The 19,432-nt window shown below is 39.4% G+C and overlaps 1 protein-coding gene, 1 long non-coding RNA gene and 1 other non-coding gene across 3 annotated transcripts in view; 2 read left to right on the top strand and 1 right to left on the bottom strand.

Annotated features, from left to right (window-relative positions):
- LOC129735248 (uncharacterized) lies at window positions 1-2,211 on the top strand. Its single transcript, XR_008730651.1, has 2 exons — window positions 1-119; window positions 856-2,211. It is a non-coding gene; the product is annotated as an uncharacterized LOC129735248 (long non-coding RNA).
- Window positions 557-687, top strand: LOC114014307 (small nucleolar RNA SNORA24). The gene has a single exon (XR_003557764.1). It is a non-coding gene; the product is annotated as a small nucleolar RNA SNORA24 (small nucleolar RNA).
- A 3,263-nt stretch (window positions 2,212-5,474) lies between the features above and the next one.
- The window catches only part of PRSS12 (serine protease 12), a 45,478-nt gene continuing 31,520 nt past the window's right edge, over window positions 5,475-19,432 (bottom strand). Inside the window, exons 11-13 of the mRNA XM_055701036.1 lie at window positions 18,509-18,631; window positions 10,243-10,523; window positions 5,475-8,288 (exon numbers count right to left, since the gene is read on the bottom strand). Of these exons, the coding sequence (XP_055557011.1) occupies window positions 7,981-8,288; window positions 10,243-10,523; window positions 18,509-18,631 (712 nt within the window). The 3' untranslated portion in view covers window positions 5,475-7,980. The remainder of the gene's footprint in view (window positions 8,289-10,242; window positions 10,524-18,508; window positions 18,632-19,432) is intronic.

The raw sequence follows: 19,432 nt of genomic DNA, 5'->3' as shown, positions 1-19,432 counted from the left end.
GGGGCCCCGCCCGGCCCCCCGCAGCGCTGGGTTCCCGCTGCAGCGCGCGGTGGCGGCACGGGGCTTCTGCGCGCCGTTGGTGAGCGCGCGGGGCGGTCGTCGGCGGGCGCAGCCGTGAGGTAAAGCAGGGGTCCTCAAACTTTTTAACCAGGGGGCCGGTGCGCGGATGAAGTGGCAGGCAGCCATCTGCGGCTGCTTGGTTCCCCCCCCCGCAGCCCCCGGGGGAGGTGGGGGAGGTTCTGTAAATACCGGGGGCCGGATTGAGGACCCGGGGGGGCCGTATTCGGCTCGCGGGCCGTAGTTTGAGGACCCCTGAGGTAAAGGGTCCGGCGCGCTCGTTGCCGTAGCCGCGGCTGGGCCCCTGCGGGGCGGCCGTGGCAGAGGACTGCTGAGGACAGGAACAGAGCGAGCAGCAGGTGGGACCCGTGGCGGGGCGGGGGGGTGTGTGTGGGAGAGCAGGGAGCCGGGAGGAGGCGGCGGCGGCGGCCGAGCTGAGGCCGGGGTGGGGGGGAGAAAATGGCGGCCGCCACGTGGCGCGGAGGAGAGGGGAGGGGTGAGCCATGACTCCATGGGGGCTGCCGCCTGTGGCTGTCTCCCTTCCTAGGCATGGAAGAGCAGATTCTTGCTAATTGGCAAAACTTTTACTCTCTTGTGAGTATTAGTCGTTGACTGTGGCAAGTAACAGCCCGAGTCTGCGGTGCTGTGGGGCGCCGTGGGCTTGGCCATCTCTTCCCTCTTGCGTTTTTTGTTGGATTGGTTTTCTTTTTTGTCCCTTTTTCCCCCTCAATAAGTGGTTAGAGCCAACTTATTAAACGCGTTCTTTTTTTCTTTTTTCTTTTTCCCCTTTCCCCCCAGCCTTAGGAGCGCAGGAGCGGAAAGTGCGGATTGCCGTTGAAGATCCTCCCAAAAGTACGTGACTGGGTATCTCTTACGTAAATAACTCTTTACAGATGGGGTTTGGGGCGGGAATAATATCAATTTGATAATAAATGTTTAGCGACTGAACTACTGAGACTTGTCTGTTGAAATCAAGGTATAGGCTTGGTGTTTTGTTTTTAAGGCTCGTCTGTGTATGTGTTTTCCTGATAGAAAATAAAGTGCATAAGTTACTGTGACTAGGAAGAACTGGGCTTGGGTGTAGGTGTATTAGAAACGTTAGGAATAGTGGATTATGATAAAACACACATTGCCAGGACTCTTGCCTGCCAGACTAGAGGTATTGGAATCCACAGATTTCTTGGGGCTGTCTGTGTAAGGGGAATGCCTTTTTCAATAAGCATGTTTCTTATTTTATTAAGTGAGTACTAAGAGCGATCTGCAACTGTAGGAGCAGAGGGAGATGTCAAGTTGATACTAACAGGTTTGTTTCAGAGCAGTTTACAACTCGTAGGAGAGCATCATACTGTTCAGTGATGTTTGCTGTCTTGTATGTGTTTCTGGTAGCGATATTAAACTGCCTCAAACTTGTTTTTACAGGGGAAAAACACTCTTGAGTTGTGATGACAGAAGAAGATGGGGCTAAATTCCACATGTGAATTCTAGGAGTAGCTGTGACTAGAACTTTTAAATTTTTACCTAGTGTAGGGTGGATCTGTCCAATCTTCTGGGATCAGTGCCTTTTGGGAGAAGTCATATTTCTGGTTATAAAGCAGAGGTGATTAAAGCTAATTTTGGGCTAGATCTTAATTCCGCTTTTAGACTTAAGAGAAATGAGCTTATTAAAGTTCAGACTTGGAGCCTGATTGAGATGTTCTGTAGTTTATCTGTCATCTTTACGAAGACAGGCTGGAACATAGCTTACTGTGCCTAAAACTGGCCTTGCCTGCTTCTATGCAGATACTGTTAGGATGACTAGGTCTTTGTGCTGCTTTCAGGGATCTTCTGCACCTCCTGTCTTTGGGATTTCACAGTTTTAAATAATTGCAGTAATGCTCTTGGTAGTTCAGTGTCTGTGTTGCTCTCTATCATGTGGCTGACCATACTCTGCAGTATTACTAAATGTGATGACACGTGTGCCTTCAGTGCTGGCTCTGCTGCTGTTCAGGTGTGTTAGAAAGGCTGTTCGAAGGAGTGTATGTGTACTGCATAAGCTGAAGGTAAGTTTTTGAAGTACAGAAAATAAATGTGAAATTACAGTTGTCGTTTCAGTATGTATGTCAATGTAAAGCATTCAAATGTATAAATAAGTCAATAAAGAGACATCAACTTTCATTGCAAGTGTTGCTTCTTCCTTACACAAGACTACTGATAATCAAGACTTGACCTGCACGTGTTTGTTGGAGTTACTGCCGTATGCCAAATCTGCCTGTTGTGGGGATACAGCTTCTGGTAACCAGGCCTTAAGTTTGTGGTGCGGTTTCAGGGCAGAGCAGTGACTGGCTGATGTGTTATCTGTGAGCCATTTCAAAGTCACATTTTAATCAGACGTTGCTGCTGCAGGGGAGAAACAGTGACTTTGAATATAGGTGCCGCTTCAGTTGCTGAGGGATCTTCTGTTTAATCCATATTCAAGAAAATATATGGAGCTCTGGTAGATTGTGAGTCATTGCAGAATGAGACAAGGTAAGGCAATGGCTTGCTTACGAGTACATTTACTGTCTTGGCTAATAGCAGCTGTGCTGGCACAATCTCTTGCAGAATATCTTCCAGTTAATAAGGAAATCCCTTGCAAACAGTTGCAAACTGGAAAGTTAAGGAGGGGTCCGAAAGGGCAGGGAAACAAAATCTGTGAAGGTACAACTGAGATGAGGAGGCAGTGCAGTTAGTGTGAAGGACTTGGCAACTTGAGTGGGGTGGGGTGGGGGGAGGGATTTATATTTGAAATGGATGGGGGTGGAATTGTGGACTTTAATTACAACATGGATTAGACCTGAGGAAATTACTTCCAACAGACATGTTAGTCACGCTTTGGAATAGACTAGTAGGGAGATTAAGGAGCTGTCATAGGAAACAGTTTGGGTTTTTACTACTGCCACTGCGAAAGCACAGCTGTATGTGTATTCTGATAATTGGTACTACACCTGTTTAATTGGTGGTGTGTGATTACTGTTTCCTTTTTCAACAGCTCTGCATACAACCCTATCATATGACATCTTTACTGCTTAGGATTCCAAGTTTGTGGCTGCCAAGCCTGGTAGCCAACGGTCGTGAGCACGTACTGTGAATTTACTTCTCTCTGAGAAGAGCGGACTTCTGTAGTAACCTTAGTGCTTTTAGAAAATAAGTTAACACACCTGTCCTACAAGGACAGTTATTTGCTTATCTTGCACAAGAAAATGCAAGGCAGGCAGTGGCCAGGAGAGCGCTGCTTTCCCAGGAACATGGTGTGGGCAGGAAAGTGCTGCATGCAGCGCTAGTTGCTGTTCTGGCAAGCCTGATGCTAAGTGGATTCCTTAGTTTTTTAGATCAGTTTTTGCATGACTGGCATTGGCCCAATGAAGAAAACTGGGTACTAGCAAACATAGGAACAAGCAAGCGTAGGGTTAGGGGTCAGTTTCTTTAGGAATCTGGTATGCATTAGAACAACACTAATGCAGAGTACAAAACTCAAGAATACGATGGTGTGGAGAGAAGCGTTTTTTCTTCTATGGTCACTGAAACAATACTTAAAAGTTTGCACTTCCTGGTACTGGCTTTTAGCTGTCCTATGGGATTGCACTGATGGCATCTGGTGAGTTACCCTAATTCTGTGTTTTGGAGGAGGGCCGTGTAGCTGTCCTAGTCCATCACGTGAACCAAGTGATGAGGTCACTGGTATTTCCACTGAATAAATTGACCTTGTGGCCTGATGTGGCCTGCAGGTTAGATTTATGAACATTCAGTTTTGAGCTCTCCATCAAATATTTGGAACTTGCAAAGATGAAACAGTGGGTTTGAATCGAGAATAGGAGAAACTAATTTTCAAGATTATGGTCAAATACAGAAGTATGAACTACAATGTTTGCTGTAGGTATCTCTTACTATTTTTGAGTGCTTAGTGGGTAAGGTTACATAGCCTTTCCTCAGCTTTTGATGAGCATCCAGTCACATGCACAGAGGGCAGTGAAATCTGCTCTCCCTTATTGAGTACAATGCAGGTATTCTTACAAGACCTGGCTTTTTAATTTCCATGTGGCTTGTTCTTCATTACTTCATTAAATTTAAAAAACTGATTTCCCAATTCCCAAAAACCTGTTTTCTCATAGCTCTCCAACATTCCCTTAAACCAGTTTGGTTTTTTATTTCTATACATTGCTGCAAAGGTGAATACTTCTTTCCAAAGTTAAATTTTCTTTTCCCTGATTGTGGTTGTTTTGTGTTGCATTTGCAGCAAGTTACATGGTTCATTTCTGTGTTCTGTACTAAATAAATGGAATAGGAGCTGCTGCATGTAAGCAGGTATCTGATATGTATGAGGTAGGTCTGGGCTTTACTATTCAGTTAGCTGTATTTGCTGTTACCCAAGCAGCTTGGAGCAGAGATGAAAACCAATTTTTTTTTCCTGATACCACAAATCTTGGATTTTGGGTGATTTCTTCTACTGGGATCTGCTACTTGAGCCTAATTGTTTTAGCCTTCTTGTGTGTTACATTCTGCAATTTCCACTCTGAAATCATAATGGCATTTAAAATCTTGAGTATAAATATTCTAGCACTTGCAAACATGAAATAGTTGTGTTGACGCTGAGGATTATGGAGAACATTGATTCAGGACTAACTTTTGTTAAATGTAAACTATTAAAGTGCTGTGAATTTTTCTGGAAATAAGACAGCTGAGGTTACAGATTTTTTGCATATAATCATAAAATGGGATCTTGGTTTAGCTGTGGCTTACAGGTAAGTGCCCCTTTTGGGGTTGGGATAAATGCATGTTAAATAGGTTTTGTGTGTCAGTTACAGTAATGCTTCTGTTCTTTATTTGTCTGTATTCTCTGGAACGTGCAAAAAGTTGAGAAGTTCATGGGGACTGCATCTAACTATAAATCTTCACAATGTTGGGAAACCTGGGTAGATTATGCATGGTCATCTAATCTGGTAATAGAAGTGCCAAGTGTTTTCTTTTATGCCACCATGAACACTGTGGCCAACCTACTTAATACAAAAAAAAAAAACAAAAACAAAAAAACCAACCAACAAAAAAACCCAAAAAAACCAGCCCATAGCATAGGCTGAAGAGCAGGTTTTTATCCAGCCTTGTATGTGTTAAAATGTTGAACAAAGGGGAAAGCAGCAAGGGTCAAAATAATTCCTCAGCAGTTTTAAGAGTGTAGGATAAACTTACTTGACAACCTAACTGGTCTTAAGTTAAAGCACACAAAGCACTAGGAGTTCCATCATAGAGAACAAACTTCCATCTCTTAAGAAAATGGCTCAAAGCTTACATGCTTTGGGGAAAATAATTTCAAGAGCACCCTTTTTCACTTAAAGCTCACATGAGGTTTACCCAGGTGATGTTCCTGCAGCATTTGCTTGTACATCATCCACGGGATTGATGTATGAAAGTTGTAGTCAGTGTGGCAGTTTTTATTATATACGTTTACATTATCAGGCTCATTGAACAAAAATTATGATGGCATAACATAAGGACAATTTCATTTTATGTTAGAAACTGAAAAGGCATGCTTCCTGCATGAAAACAGTAGTGCAACATTTTAAAATCTAGTAAGCATCCTATTAAAAGAGCAAAACTAATGAACTACTGTACTAAATCTAAATGTTTACTACACTTAGTATGCAGACTTGATTCCCCCCCCTTGCCCCTCCCCAGGTATCGTACTTCTGTGGTGCAACTAAAAGAAAATTTATTTCCCTTGTACACAACGCATGTATTGCACTATATAGCCTACTTCACCTCAAATCTCAAAACTTAACAGGTCTTGTATAGCAAAGCTTTGATGGTGCAAGTAAATACATTTTGACAGATTTGTTTCCCATTTAATTAAAAGGGCTATGTATAAGTAAAAATGTAAATGGTTTTAAAGTTCACTAGCGGAGTATTTCATAACTGTAGGTGGTCACAATACTATGATTGTTGACATGTTTTTTAAATAAAATACCTCCCACTATTTCAAATAGTGTGGAATTACATAAAACTAAAATATATTAAAGCACCTCATGTACTAGTTTAGCACCAGTTCCAACAAGATATTTAAACTAGTCATGACCCTTGAGAACCAAGTTTGAGGTTGGAGAGAAATTAAGGACCCAGTCTTCAATCACATGGGCTTTTGCAATATTGTTGCCACTTTTGTGTGCAAATTGAGTTGTCTTGGATATTTGGTACACCACCAGAGAGAGACAGATGAGAGAAATTAATGACTGCCTGCTAACAACATGAATACAAGCATCCCACTTTGTTCACAAAAGACCACACAACACCCATAGCCAGTGTCTGGAGATGGGAAACAGAATGGTCACTGGTAGTCACAGTTTGCACAATCACTATATGGTGACTGACACACATCTGCCACACTTGTCACACTGGAGTGTTTCATGGCCCACAGAGCTTTCGTTTCATCTTTTTAAGAAGCAGGTTTGTTAATGTAAGACGTAGAGTGCACTTGCAGATGGTCAGAATGGCCTTCGACAGGGATCCTAGAGGTAGCACTGAACTCTCCTGTCTCTTTCCTGACTGTAGTCGGTCACAGATACTGTCAAGACCAGTACCCCTCTAGTGCTGCACTAAGATGGTGATTACTTCTTGTGTTCTGTGTGGCCAGTTTAATGGGCCAGCCCTTCCTAAAAGGGTACTAAATTGCTTTATATTTGTCTTGTACATCAAGAGTAACTTCTTATCAGTGCATTTTTATAATAAACCATTAAGGTTTTCATAGCATGGGAAATGGGATTTGTAAAAGAAATTAAATGGAATTAAGGTGTGTCAGTAGAAGTCACTGAAAAGTGTCCTTTCTTGTAAGATCAGTCTGAACCAGTGTTGTAACTAAGCAGGAGAGAATTTTCTAACTATTATCCTGTATAAAATCGTAGTTTAAGACTTTATAGACCTTCTCAGACAGGTTTGGCTCAACATCTCCAGTATTTGTATTGTATATACTTAGAATTTTCTCTTGTAGGATTGACAGAGGTTCTGTGTTACTTGAGTAAAGCCCGTCCAAAACCAGCAATGAGAGGGTTGGGATGTTTGTTTGTTAGTCTGATACTGCACTGACTGCTAGTGGTAAACAGGAAAAGTAAATTGTCTCCAAAACGCTTTGTGTACTAAAAATTAAGAATTTCAGAAAGATAACAAGTTATATTTAGCTAGAGGAAAGAAAATAACAGGTCATTTGTTTTTGATCAAGCTGTTGCAGCTGTGCAGGATGTTTGCAGGGAAACTACCAGCATACTACCTGTTTTACTTGGGAATGTACTTCTTGGACACTAAGCTGTGAAAATGTTTATCAGAATAGCTGGGGATCTGATTATTGACTGTTCTTTTCCTTCTAACATTTAATACATACTCAGAATTACTTACCAAGATTCAACCTGTTAATGGTCTCATTAGCTAATGAAACCTGAGTCCGAGTAAGAGGGCCGAGTATAAAATCATGGGAATAATAGGAAAACAGTTAAGAACTGATTAAATAAACTAGACAGAAGATTAATTTTGGGATATGTAATTAATTCTAGCAAAGCTGGGAGCCCAAATGGCTTGGAGCTACTACAGTCTTCCTGTGGGCATGAATCTCATAGTGACTCTCTATCTGTCCTGCTCCAATGTCACTCCAAACTGGTGTTGCTTTTCCCGTTACCTTAGATACATGGTAACTGGTTCATGCAATATTGAGAACTTCTGTAACAATGAGGGATTTTGTTTGGATTGTAATCCCTAACTGGAAAGGTTGTGTGTGTACAGCTTGGATTTAACTAAAAGAAAAACACATGAATCAGGAAAATGCGTCGTGTTTCCACCCGCTGTGGGCCCCAGCTGTGCACTGTCTGTGCTGTTCAAGTTGACCCGCCTCAAACTTGCTTAACCAAGTTTGCTTTTCATTACAGACATTCATAGTTTGGTCACACTTTTTATCCAGGGTACAAAAGATGATACTTTTGTGTAGACACCTGGAGAATCTTTAACTCCACAGCCGTAGCCCCAAGAGGTCACACCATACACAACCCAGCTTTCCCCTGGACGTTCACACATCAGTGGTCCACCACTGTCTCCTTGACAGCTATCAACACGTTTCTGTTCCTGGATGTTCCCAGCACAGAGCATTCTTCCTGTGAATCTTCTTTTGTAACGCTCTTCACATACCCTCTTGGGAAGTAAGGGGATGGCAGCCTGTTGTAATGTTCTTGAGTAAGCCCTTCCTGAAAAGAGGACCCAAATTATTCTTTTGTTATGATGATTGGTCTTTGGATTAAATCACATTCATGTTTCAGTTTTTACTGTCAGTCCTTCAGACTGTTTTGTCATTACATAAAATTACTGAAAAGAAGACTAAATACTGAAAAAACCTGCTGTGCATTAAATATAATACTAAAATACTACCTAGGTATTGTAAATATGGAATATAGGTGCTTCTTACAAAAAAAATTTAGGAAGTTTAAATTTTAAGTTGTAGCTGTATTCCTTGTGATCACTGGATCTTTCCAAGGCTGGAGTTTGTTACGTTCCAGACAGTTTGTGTCTTCTACAAGAATATATGCCTTAATACTTACATGGGGAAGCAGTTTTGGGGAGTCTTGAGCAGTGGAGAGTAAAGCTGTGGAAATACTTCACTGCTAGGTCACCAGTTCAGAACTAGTCTAGCTCAGGCTGACATGTGCTGCGTTCTGTCAGCTTCCAAACAAAGCATCCAGCCAACCATCACACACCCTGGAAGTACACACCAGTTTGTTTGTCACCTCAGCTGAGGAGCTAAGGTAGCTGAACCCAGGTGTACTCTGGTAGAGATCAGCAGTATGATTTGAATCTTTTACAGTCTTGGTAATTCTGTGTACCAGAGTAATAGCGGGACTCCTGACCAAAAGGAATCTTCATTTTGTGGGGACCAGGACCTGTCCTTTGGTTTTCTTCACCTGCAGTGAATCCTGCATTGTATAAGCTGTGTTCTGCTTGTAAAATGTCAAGATTTAAATTGGTTGGCTTTTTTTTAATAGCTTGTACCACTTTTTCAGTTGGAAACATGGGAAATTAAAGCCAGTGTTGTGTGGGTTTTTTTAAGTAAACTCAAAATACTTCTAAAGTAGTTATGATTGATATAGTAAGTGTGAACTTTCAACTGAGGTATGGTGATGATGGCATTTCTTACTGTAATTAAAGCTAATTATTGCAGCAGTTAATGAATCCTTAAATAGATGTCCTAAGTTAACAGTATTGCAGAACTTCCTGTGAATTGTGTAAAAAAACTAGTCAGAGGTAGGCAATGAACTGGCAGTTGTTTTTAGGAGAAAAAAAACACCCTACAAGTCTATCTCCTTTATTGTATTACAGTCATCCAGACATCTGTGCACACTGATTAATGCATGTAAAGAGGAAGAAGTGATATTTGGCCTTGCTGCCTTGTCTCCTTGCCAGTTTGAATGAGTCAGTGGAACAAAGGCTTGAGTGTGACTGCTGTCTTGTGCTATATTCAGTACCAGAAAAACATGAAAGTAAAACATGGTTATTAATTTGTAAAACATTTAAAGGACAAAGACCTTTGAAGAGGAGGAATCTTGTCCTGATCTAAAAACTGGTTTGTTCCAGCAGCCTGGATCGCAGATTGCATTGTGGCTCTTGTAATTTTTGGCAAGATCTTCTCTTGTTTAAATCTAACTGCTGATTGAAAATATCAGTGGTAACGAGACAAAAAATGTTATTTGAAATTCTGTTATATTTTCCATCCATTTTTCTGGTGAAGTGGTGTAATTTAAGTAACGTTTCTGTAAAATATTCATTGTGCTTACCTTAAAACCCTTCAATACACAAGCTGTTATGTTCTGAGGCAGGAGGTGGTACCCTGCAAGTGTGCCCGGCAACAAATAAGCTTTTCATTCATGCTTGTCAGTCTTAATGAGGCCATTTTACTGACTGGTTCTGTGATATAGGGTGACATGGTTAATCACCACTTTTCAAAGAGAAGCTAAATTTGATAAACAAAATGTTGTCGTTCCTGGTTAAGGATCGAGAGAGAAAATATTCCCCTATATAAAAAAGAGTAATTTTTTTCTGTTTTGAGCATTTTATCATTTTAAGTATTTGAGAATTTTTATTTTTCTTTTTTAATAAGCAGCCTCAGGTAATGAGAGCAGTATATGGAAATCATTAAAACATTTTTACCTGTGTCACCCCATCCAGTGATATAACAGTTAGGAGCAGTTTTCTGTGGTCTCTCTCTCCTTAATGGCAAACAGGCAGGTAAGACGTGGGTACTGAACCTGGCACACTGTTCCTCTGGCCCCTGTAGCCTCACCAACGCAATGTCGTAGTCGCTGCTGTCAGGCCTGTACTCTTTATGCATCACAATCTGTTGGACTCCAATTTCTTCCTCGTACTCTTCAGGTACCAGTGTGTGATAGTCTCCAACTCGCACAGCATAGTTTCGAGTGTTGTTGCCATACCTAAGGTGGAGGTGAAAACAAATAGGGCTGGCTCATGCAAAGTCAGAGCCTAAGCATGCAAACAGATTTGATGAGGGTCTTTATTTCTCGTATAAATAATGATACCAAAAGTCTTCTGAAAGAGCAAACATGCTTTCTCAGATGTTTAGACTGATATACAAGTATATCTTAAAGAATAACAAAACACTTTTACTGAAGTTTCAGGTTGGGCTATGTTCTTTTTTATATATTATCACAAGCAAGGTTTCTTATGGTCGTGACTGGCACTTATTTCAAAGATGCAAACGATGTGCATTTAGTAAGGGCAAATCAAACTGCCAGTAAGGATAATGAAAACCTGAATACTAACATCATTGTGATGCTCCAAGTAATCACTGAAATGAAAACAGTGTTCACGCTTGCTTTGTAGGTTTGCTTGAGAAATTCTAGAGGCTTAGGTAACTTGATAAAAGCCTGTTATGTTAACTGAAGTTACAATAAGGAAAACAAAGCGTATGTGCATCAGAAGCACCTATTGTCAAAGTGACAGAAGGCCTGTAACTCTTAGACTTGTTTTGCATCTAATATGACCCCAGTTTCTTTCATATGATGAACTAAATGGTAAATACCTTAGAGATTATTACTGTGGCTGAAATAACAAGTATGCCTTTGGAGATTTTTGGATTACAGGACACACACGCCTTCTCAGGAAAATGCAAACAAAGGAGTACTGTTGGGTACATTTATTTATTTTAAAATCTGGCTAAGCTAACCCAAATATTTTTCCTTTGACTTCTCCCTTTCTCATAGCCTTCAACAGGAAATTTGTAATATGTGTGCAGAAAATACCCTACAGTGCTCCATCACCTTCTAACCTGCGCTTGTTCTTTTTATACCCTCCAGCAATGTGCTAATCTCCATAGTTTACTGAAGCTTGCTTGAGGAGCAGCAGACAAAGCAGGAACATCAGAGGTTTCTTCTAAACAATATATAGCTGTGCCACTGAATATTTGTCCTAATTGTGGGTTGCATTCCTGGTTGCCTGCAAAGCTTTCTTTGTCAAATTCTACATGCATCTTTCAGGTCTTCTATGAGCAAAATTTCACTTCTAGGCTTGTAAGGAGAAAGTGTTGCAGGCCATGACCAAACATTTGTTCATCTGAAGATGACCTTCTGTATAAGAAAAATAAAGTAACTTGTCTACCACAAAACTACTTCTAGGTCCTCCTCCATAGTAGCCTCTGTGAAGCACTCTCTGGATACTGTATTTTCCTTGTGGTTGGAAGTCAAAATTCTATAGCAACTGGAAGTGAAGACGTGCAACTGATGCAGACTTTTCAAAGTTTATAGAGGTGTTTATAAAAGTATTCATACTGATTTTAGTCTTAGAGGGAGAACTGAGAAAAAAAATGTCTATTCTACCAAATAGTTTGTTTACTTCCTCCTTGAAAAAAATAGCTTAATTTGTGGATCAGTATGTTTATCTGATATTTGAGGAAAATATTTGAGGATATTTGAGGAATATTTGAGGAAAAAACCTGTTTGTTTGTGTCACATCACTAACCTTTCTGTTTTGACCACAAACGTGCTAGTATTTTATGATTTATCACTGAATCTATTTTCATTAGGAATTTTCTATTAAGAAATGAAAGCATGAATAGGAAAAGAACATGAGAAAAGGCAGAGGTGTGAATCCTGGCTCTCCAGGTGTTCTGCTTCCAGTCCCCTAAAGTTTCTAGAATAAGAGATGTTTCTTTGTAAGCTTTTTTAAACAACTAGTACTTGAATCTCTCTCTTGCGTAAGATCTCACGTTCCCATTTCTAGATCATCTTACATGTTTTTGCCAGTTTGAAAAGCTCAGTAAGACTTCACAGTTGGTTCTTTTCCTGATAAAATAAATGGCAAAATTCCATGGAAGTAAGGCTGGCATCTGATACATTGCTTTTATTTTTGTCACCTTTAAGGGGGATTCTTCAGAGTTAAGAAAGGCTATTAGGTCTTAACTAGTTTATGGAGTTATATCCATCCATCTGTATTTGCCCATCTGAAGTATGATATCTGTGAAATCCTAAATTCTGCATCCCTGTAGATAGTCTATCAAATCCTTGCCATCTGCTGCCTACCAAGAATTTCTGCTGTAACACTGATGAATCCCCTCCTTGGTCGTTGTTGCCACATATTTTACACCAGAAGAGGCTAATCCTACCATACTTTGCCAAGACACTTATTATACTATTATCAGTCTAAACTGCTATTGGTTTTACTCTGAGCTATGATGTGGGAGCCAGCAGAAGTATAATCTGGCACTGGCTAAAAAACGGTGGTGTTTTTTACAGCAGTGCTGTGATCCAATCTGTGACCTCAGGTGAGTTTCTTTTTCGTTTTTTCTTCTGCTATCTCTTTAGCTTTCCTTAATTCAGCAAGGAATAAGGCTCTTACATGTGTCTTCAGTACATTAAAATACTATATAGTACAGGCGTTACATAACAGAGCTTTCTTCTAGTAGTATTTCTTTGGAAGTGCCGTTTAATGAATAAGTTGTGCATCTTTACACTGAAATGCTTGGTACATTTCAGTACCAGTTTGTGCTGAATATGTTTTATATATTTGCTCACAGTTGCTTCTGTGAATTTTTAGAAATTCTAATTCAGAGTTTAATTTAGCATGTTTACATACAGATAGACTTGGGAGCAAATTTTCCTGGCCCATGTGTAAAAATTTCCAGTAATGCTTTGGCAAAACCAATAGCATTCAAAGTTAGAAACATGTTTTTACATAAATACACAAATTAGAGCGCAAAGTATTTTTTATTCCTCTAGTTATGGAAAATATTAGTAGGGAAATTAATGTGATTCCTTAATATGATTCCTTAGTTTAATCTTGTGTGCTGCAGAAAGTTGCATCTGCTCTTCAGTATTTATATATATTAAATGGCAATTTGTCTCTTCACATGGAGGCTATATAACCTCATAGGTAGCATGTTTCCTAGAACTACAGCTTAAAGATTTCTGAATTGGTTGCAGCAAGAAAAACTACCAAATCAAGGGCAAGTGTATTGATCACTTCAGCCATCTTTTTCATGGAAGTACCCATAATGTTGATTGACAGAAGCATGCTACCATGGTATATAAAGCAGCTGGAATACACTATGAAAACCAAACTGACAGACCCTATTAGCTCATTTTATTGTGTAAGCTAACCAATGCATTGGTCCTATGTGAAACTCATTAAACAGGGAATAAAATGCCCAGCTATAGAATTTTTTACATGCCGACAGGGCCACTCTGCACCCCTCTCCAAAGTGGACAAGGTCAGTGTAGAGGCAGGTAGCTGAGTGGTCAGGGTGTGCAGTATCAAACAGTCTTTCACTTTTACAAAATCTATTTACAGGACAGATACAATGCTCAGAACATAAAGAGTGTAGGAACACTGGGGTGGGTTATACAGCCAACTGGCTACTTCTCCAATGTCTTGCCCAGGCTGAGATTATAAACAATACTGGCTGATGCATTAGCCAGCTTTGTAGGATGTTTTCCTCAGAGTTAATTAGAAAAGGAAGCTGATGCACAAAGTACTTTAGTTACTACTGCAGTAAAATGTCTTTATTATTTTCATTTGAATTACTCTAACTTACACGCAAAACCCTCAGTGGGTTTTTGAACAGTTCTTTTTGTTCCTGACATCTTGGATATATTTTTCTCCTCAAATTTCGTAACTGCATGATGACATTCCACTTAGAATCTAAATGATAAAGCAACTGAGCCCAATAAGTTAAGTAAAATTATGGTATTTTGTTTGCCTGATAAGCAGTACTAAATAGTTTAATTAAATTTTTGCAACAGCGATTGTTTATAACTGTTGATCTTATTGCCTTTAAGAGCTATCATAAATAGGCTTCTGTACCTTAGAATATATTGCTAAATACAATCTTTGAATGTTTGAAAGCAGTATTTTAACAATTTTTAGTACACGTCTGAGTGTCATATTGGAATACAAATGTACTAGGTCATTATCATTAATATATTTGCCTGACATAATCTGCCAAAAACATTTCCAAAAGGTCACTGAAAATACTCTTTCATAATTTATAGATACACTTTTGGCTCTGTGCAGCAAACCATGCATTAGTGCTATGCTGATAGTTCTTGACTTATGAAGGCTTTTTTACCTTCAATAAATATTTGCTCATCTAAGTTAACCATTGTTTACATTGACATATAGGCTTTGTATCTATAAACAAACACAATCATAGTAGTTTGCAGATGTGTATTATCAGTGGTGCAATGGAAATCTGGCTTTCAAGTAGAGAAAGGTAATTTTACATGGTATCAATCTTTCTTTTTTTTTTTTTTTTTTTTTAACGTAATGAGTGCCTTGCCTCTGTGTTTTAGTGTATAGGCCTTATCTACCACATCAGTTACAGGACTTACCATATACTGACAATTATCTTTAATGCAATGTGAAGGGGGGAAGGGGTTGTGTGGCTTCTTCATTTTTTTTTTTTTAAACCTCAGGGAAGTCTCAGAACACTACAGAGTCAGAAATATGTTAGGTGTTTGTAATTTTGATGAGAAATCAACACCCTTCCTTCCTAAACTGATTTAATAATCAAAGGGACTTTAATTTTAATTGTTTATTTTGATTTGTAAGCCTAAGTATGAATGAAGGGTGCTTATGACTGGTGGTGACAAATGCTTTTCTGTCAGCCGTATGTCAGAAATCTTGCTGCTTCTGTTTAATGTTACATCCTTGACTTTGACAAAAGGAACAGTTCCCTTTAATAGGTTCCTACGGTTCCCTTTAATAGGTTCCTACTGGTTTTCTGTCTTAGGGATGATGGTCATTTGTAGCAGAATAATGAAGAAGGGAGATTCATGAAACCTTATCTTAAATAGAATTACTGGTTGTAAACATTTAATGGAATGAGAAGTGCTGTTTTGCATGCAAATGTATGAAACGTTAATAGCTACAAGGCTTCTAGTAATGAGCAATCTTTGCAGAGATTTACAATATGTCTGTGCATATTTGCACACATAAGGCTTTCTTAAACTGATTCTTTTCATCTGTAGACAATTATGTTTTCCCCTTGTAGTAGCTGATATTTGCCAAATGTGAAAATACTGTAATAGAGCATCAGTACATAAAAATGGCAGTCTAGCTCAGGAGTGCCCAGTCTTCTTCACCTAAAAATCACCTGTGAAATGGCAGATAGCCACCACACAGAGCATATTTGAAGAGTGGAGGCAGAGGAGGGGTCTGGGAGTGCTTAAAACAATTTCTCAAATTATGTGTCTATGAAATTACAGAAGCCAGTAATGCTGTTATACTACTGGTGAATAATTATAATCCTCATGCATAAATTTCTATTTAATTTTTATCACTTTTGTTACTTAAGTAGCGTTCCAGTTTCCAGGATGTGAGAAATGGTATACTGGCCTTTCTCCTGTCTGTCTGTGGAAAATATGTGGAGAAGGCTTTTGATCTATAGATAGCTCTTGGAAACCTAGCCCCTTAAAATCACTCTGAGATCATTAGGAAGTTCAGCCCAGTCTGTCCAAAGTCAGCTTGGAGCTAAAGGTGCCGCCTTTTTTTACAGTAAACGGTAGTGCACCCACAGGCTGTTGGAGTTGCATGCTTAGATCTAGGTTGCACACTTTTAAATGCAGCATCTGGGGCAAAACAATGCTTAGGTCCTTGAGACCACATGTAACGGTTTCAGGATCACCTGTAACAGACCCTTGAGTGGCTGCCCAGTCTGGAATTACCACCAGAAGGACTGCCTTGTTTTCAAGCCTTTAATCAAAGGCTTTCTCAAGAGCTTAAGTTGCATCCTAGTAATCACTAGAGAGTTGATAACCAGGGGAATAGGAAGCCATCGTCTATACATTTTGATGATAGCAACTGAAGTGCTTTCATAATTCCACAGAAACAACTGGAACATCAGCTGAAGTAGGCAGAAATTTCATAGAGTTGGACCATTTCAGCTTGAATTATTATCAGGAAAAGTCCTTTATGATTTTCATGAAACATGAAGATGAAAAATATGTGAATCTAGCGCCAAGCAGAAGAAACACTCTCCATTTGAGTAAAAGTGTATCTGACTTTTCTTTTTTAGTCACTAGTGTGCAAAAGGAATGGCTCAGACCACTTGAGCAAATTCCAGCAAATATCTTCAAAACTGCAATGATGTTCTTCTGTGCTTTTATTCCAGCCTATAATGCAACGTTTTGGAAGGATTCTGATGAAATAATTGCTGTTGAAAGTGTGTTAAAATATTCCAGCTTCCTTACTGTGCAAGTTGATGCTTTTATACTACAGTAACTTCATCAGGAATGAATTCCTAATGTCAAAATTACTGAAGAGGGGATATCATAAAAACTGAATAGGAGAATTACCAGTAACAGAATACCTGTTTCTGCAAAAATGGGAAAAGACATTTTAAAAAAACAGATCATAGCTTAATACTGAGAATTGCAAAAGTTAGACCAATTAGATCAAATGTGATTTACAAGGGAGTGTAAGTTGCAAATCCCTTGCTAAACATATGGAAAAGAGCTGAATTTGGCATAGTTTGATTAGATGGCAGTGTCAGAGTATTATACCAGTGTAACCGCTTAGACGATTATTTCTTTGTTAAAGGGGATGGGACCTTTGTTTAGATGGCTGCAAAAGACAATTCTTTATGTACTGTGAGATAACAGAGTAAGGCAGTTGCTCCAGCCTGTGTGTGAAGAGTAAGCAAAACTGCTCCATCTCACTAGCATCCAGTGTACAGATTTCGTTTCCTATTAGACTCAGCAAAATACCTAGTAGTGCTTTACCCTATAATGGGTCTGAGGGGACTAGTTCACCTAGTCACTGCAGTGTTACAGTAAAAATATCTATCACTGCCAGTGTCTATCATTACCAAAAATAATCTGAAATATTACAGTCCCTGTGTTACAGATCTGCTAATAAGTTAGAATTAACTGACTTTATTTGATTTTATAAAATCATTTGGAATAAGAAATATATTTTAATGAAACTTGTTGCACAGCAAAAGCTGCTATGAAATCCTCTGTACAGCCCTGTAGCAAGGCCAAAAGAATAGGTCAGAATCACCTAGTAGGAATGATTAGAACTTAGATAATAGACTTAAGATTCAAGACGACTGAAGATAATTGGATACAGTATTTACAGGTAGACTGAGGAGAGGATTTCTTTGTATTTGACTAGTCTTCTGTATGTAGAAAGTGTATTGAAATGTCAGAATATAGAATTAATGGGAACTGGGGGAGTCGACTGGAACAGCTTGTAGTTACCTGCCAAGAAACCGTGAACTTCAGTAAAAGGTAATTCTGGCAGGGGGAGATTGCGACCACAGACTCATATACCGCCTACCCAAATCATACCCCAGACCCATTTCTAGACTTTTCTAACCTTTACTGTGCAGAATCAGATATGGGAGGAGAGTATGTTAATGATTTTGGGGAAATGTTATGATTATGCATGAATACTTAATGAATACACATGAATAAGTTCTATATATGTTGTATGATTTTGAAACTTGGTGTGCATTGATCGTGAGAGGACTCACTCATGCACCCAGCCGTTAATAAAGAAGTGTCTGCTTATCTACAACACATTAGTGTTGATAAGTTCTTCATTCAGAGATTTCAGTAACACCTGTGTTTGATGTTTGCTCAGTTGTCTTCCCTATAACCTGAAAGCCACAAGCTGCCGTTCTGTTGGAACAGAAAGCTGTGTTAAAATGTCAGAAATATTGTCTCATTTTTTTCATGGAAATGCTGAAATTGTGAATATAAATCTCGTGACAGGCAGAGTAATTTCAATGTATTTTGTTTGTTTGTTTTGTAGACAAGTGAGGTTGGTTGGCAGGATTTTTTTAAACCAAAGGCCAGCTCTTTGGAACAGTTTTCAGTGGGCTTCCACAGGAGTGTTTTTGTCTATACCCAGAACAACAAAATAGTTTGAAAATACACTTCACTGTTGCAGAGAGACCTACCTTTTGAAGCAGTGTGCAGCAGTGAGGACCCAGCAGCTGCTGATGAGAGTAGCACCACACAAGAGTCTTCCATCACCATGAGAAGATTTCAGTCGGAGTGCAACCTGCCACGGCCAGCCACCCCTGCAGAGGACATAAGACATCGCATTCAGGGTACAACAACAGAAAAGTAAGGTAGCTTGTCAGTTACCTTGAATGTAAATCTTATTTAGTTTCTTTGACTGACATAGCTTGCTAACCATGCTATTTATTAACAGTTCAGTATACCTTTATATTCCTGCAGCATTCAGAATTCCATTTAACAATGATCAGGATTACTTTACAGATTGTTTGAGCATCCAGCACTCTGAGCGCCTCTTTACACTGTCAATTACTTGAATTTTCCCATCTCAGATTGCATTCATTGTGCCAAAAATACATTCTATGGGTTCCTTGCCAAATACTGTCCAAGTCGACAACCAGAAATTTCCTGTCAACTGGAGAGGGGAAAGACGGGAATTTCTTGAAAAGCTTAACCCAGCATCCTTTCCTGTCTCTGTTAATATCTTTGTTGGCTCTGAGCTGTTTGAAAAGGGAAGCTGGCAAACCAAGAGGTGAAATGACAAGTAATAGATTAGCACCTTTTTTCAGCTTGTGATCATCTGTTTTGTCTAGTAGTTCTGGGATACATATTTGCAGGCCTATGAAGACAGGATGGATTATTTTTCACCAATTTTAATAGATTAGTAAAATAATGGAATCGGAGAGAGGGAGAGAGATGCACCTGTAAGCAACAGCAACTTTCAAGAAAAAGCAACAGGCAGGGTTAGGTGTTCCCTGACTACTATCAACTTGAATAGGTATGCTGGAGTACAAGAGCTGCCCAGGGTCATCTAGTCCAGCATCCTATCTCAGAGTTGCCAGTGCCAAATGTTTTGAAGTAAG

The sequence above is a fragment of the Falco cherrug genome, chromosome 1, assembly GCF_023634085.1.
Source record: "Falco cherrug isolate bFalChe1 chromosome 1, bFalChe1.pri, whole genome shotgun sequence".
Taxonomy (NCBI): Eukaryota; Metazoa; Chordata; class Aves; order Falconiformes; family Falconidae; genus Falco; species Falco cherrug.
The sequence above is the reverse complement of the archived record's forward strand: the minus strand, read 5'-3'. Positions and strand labels throughout refer to the sequence as shown.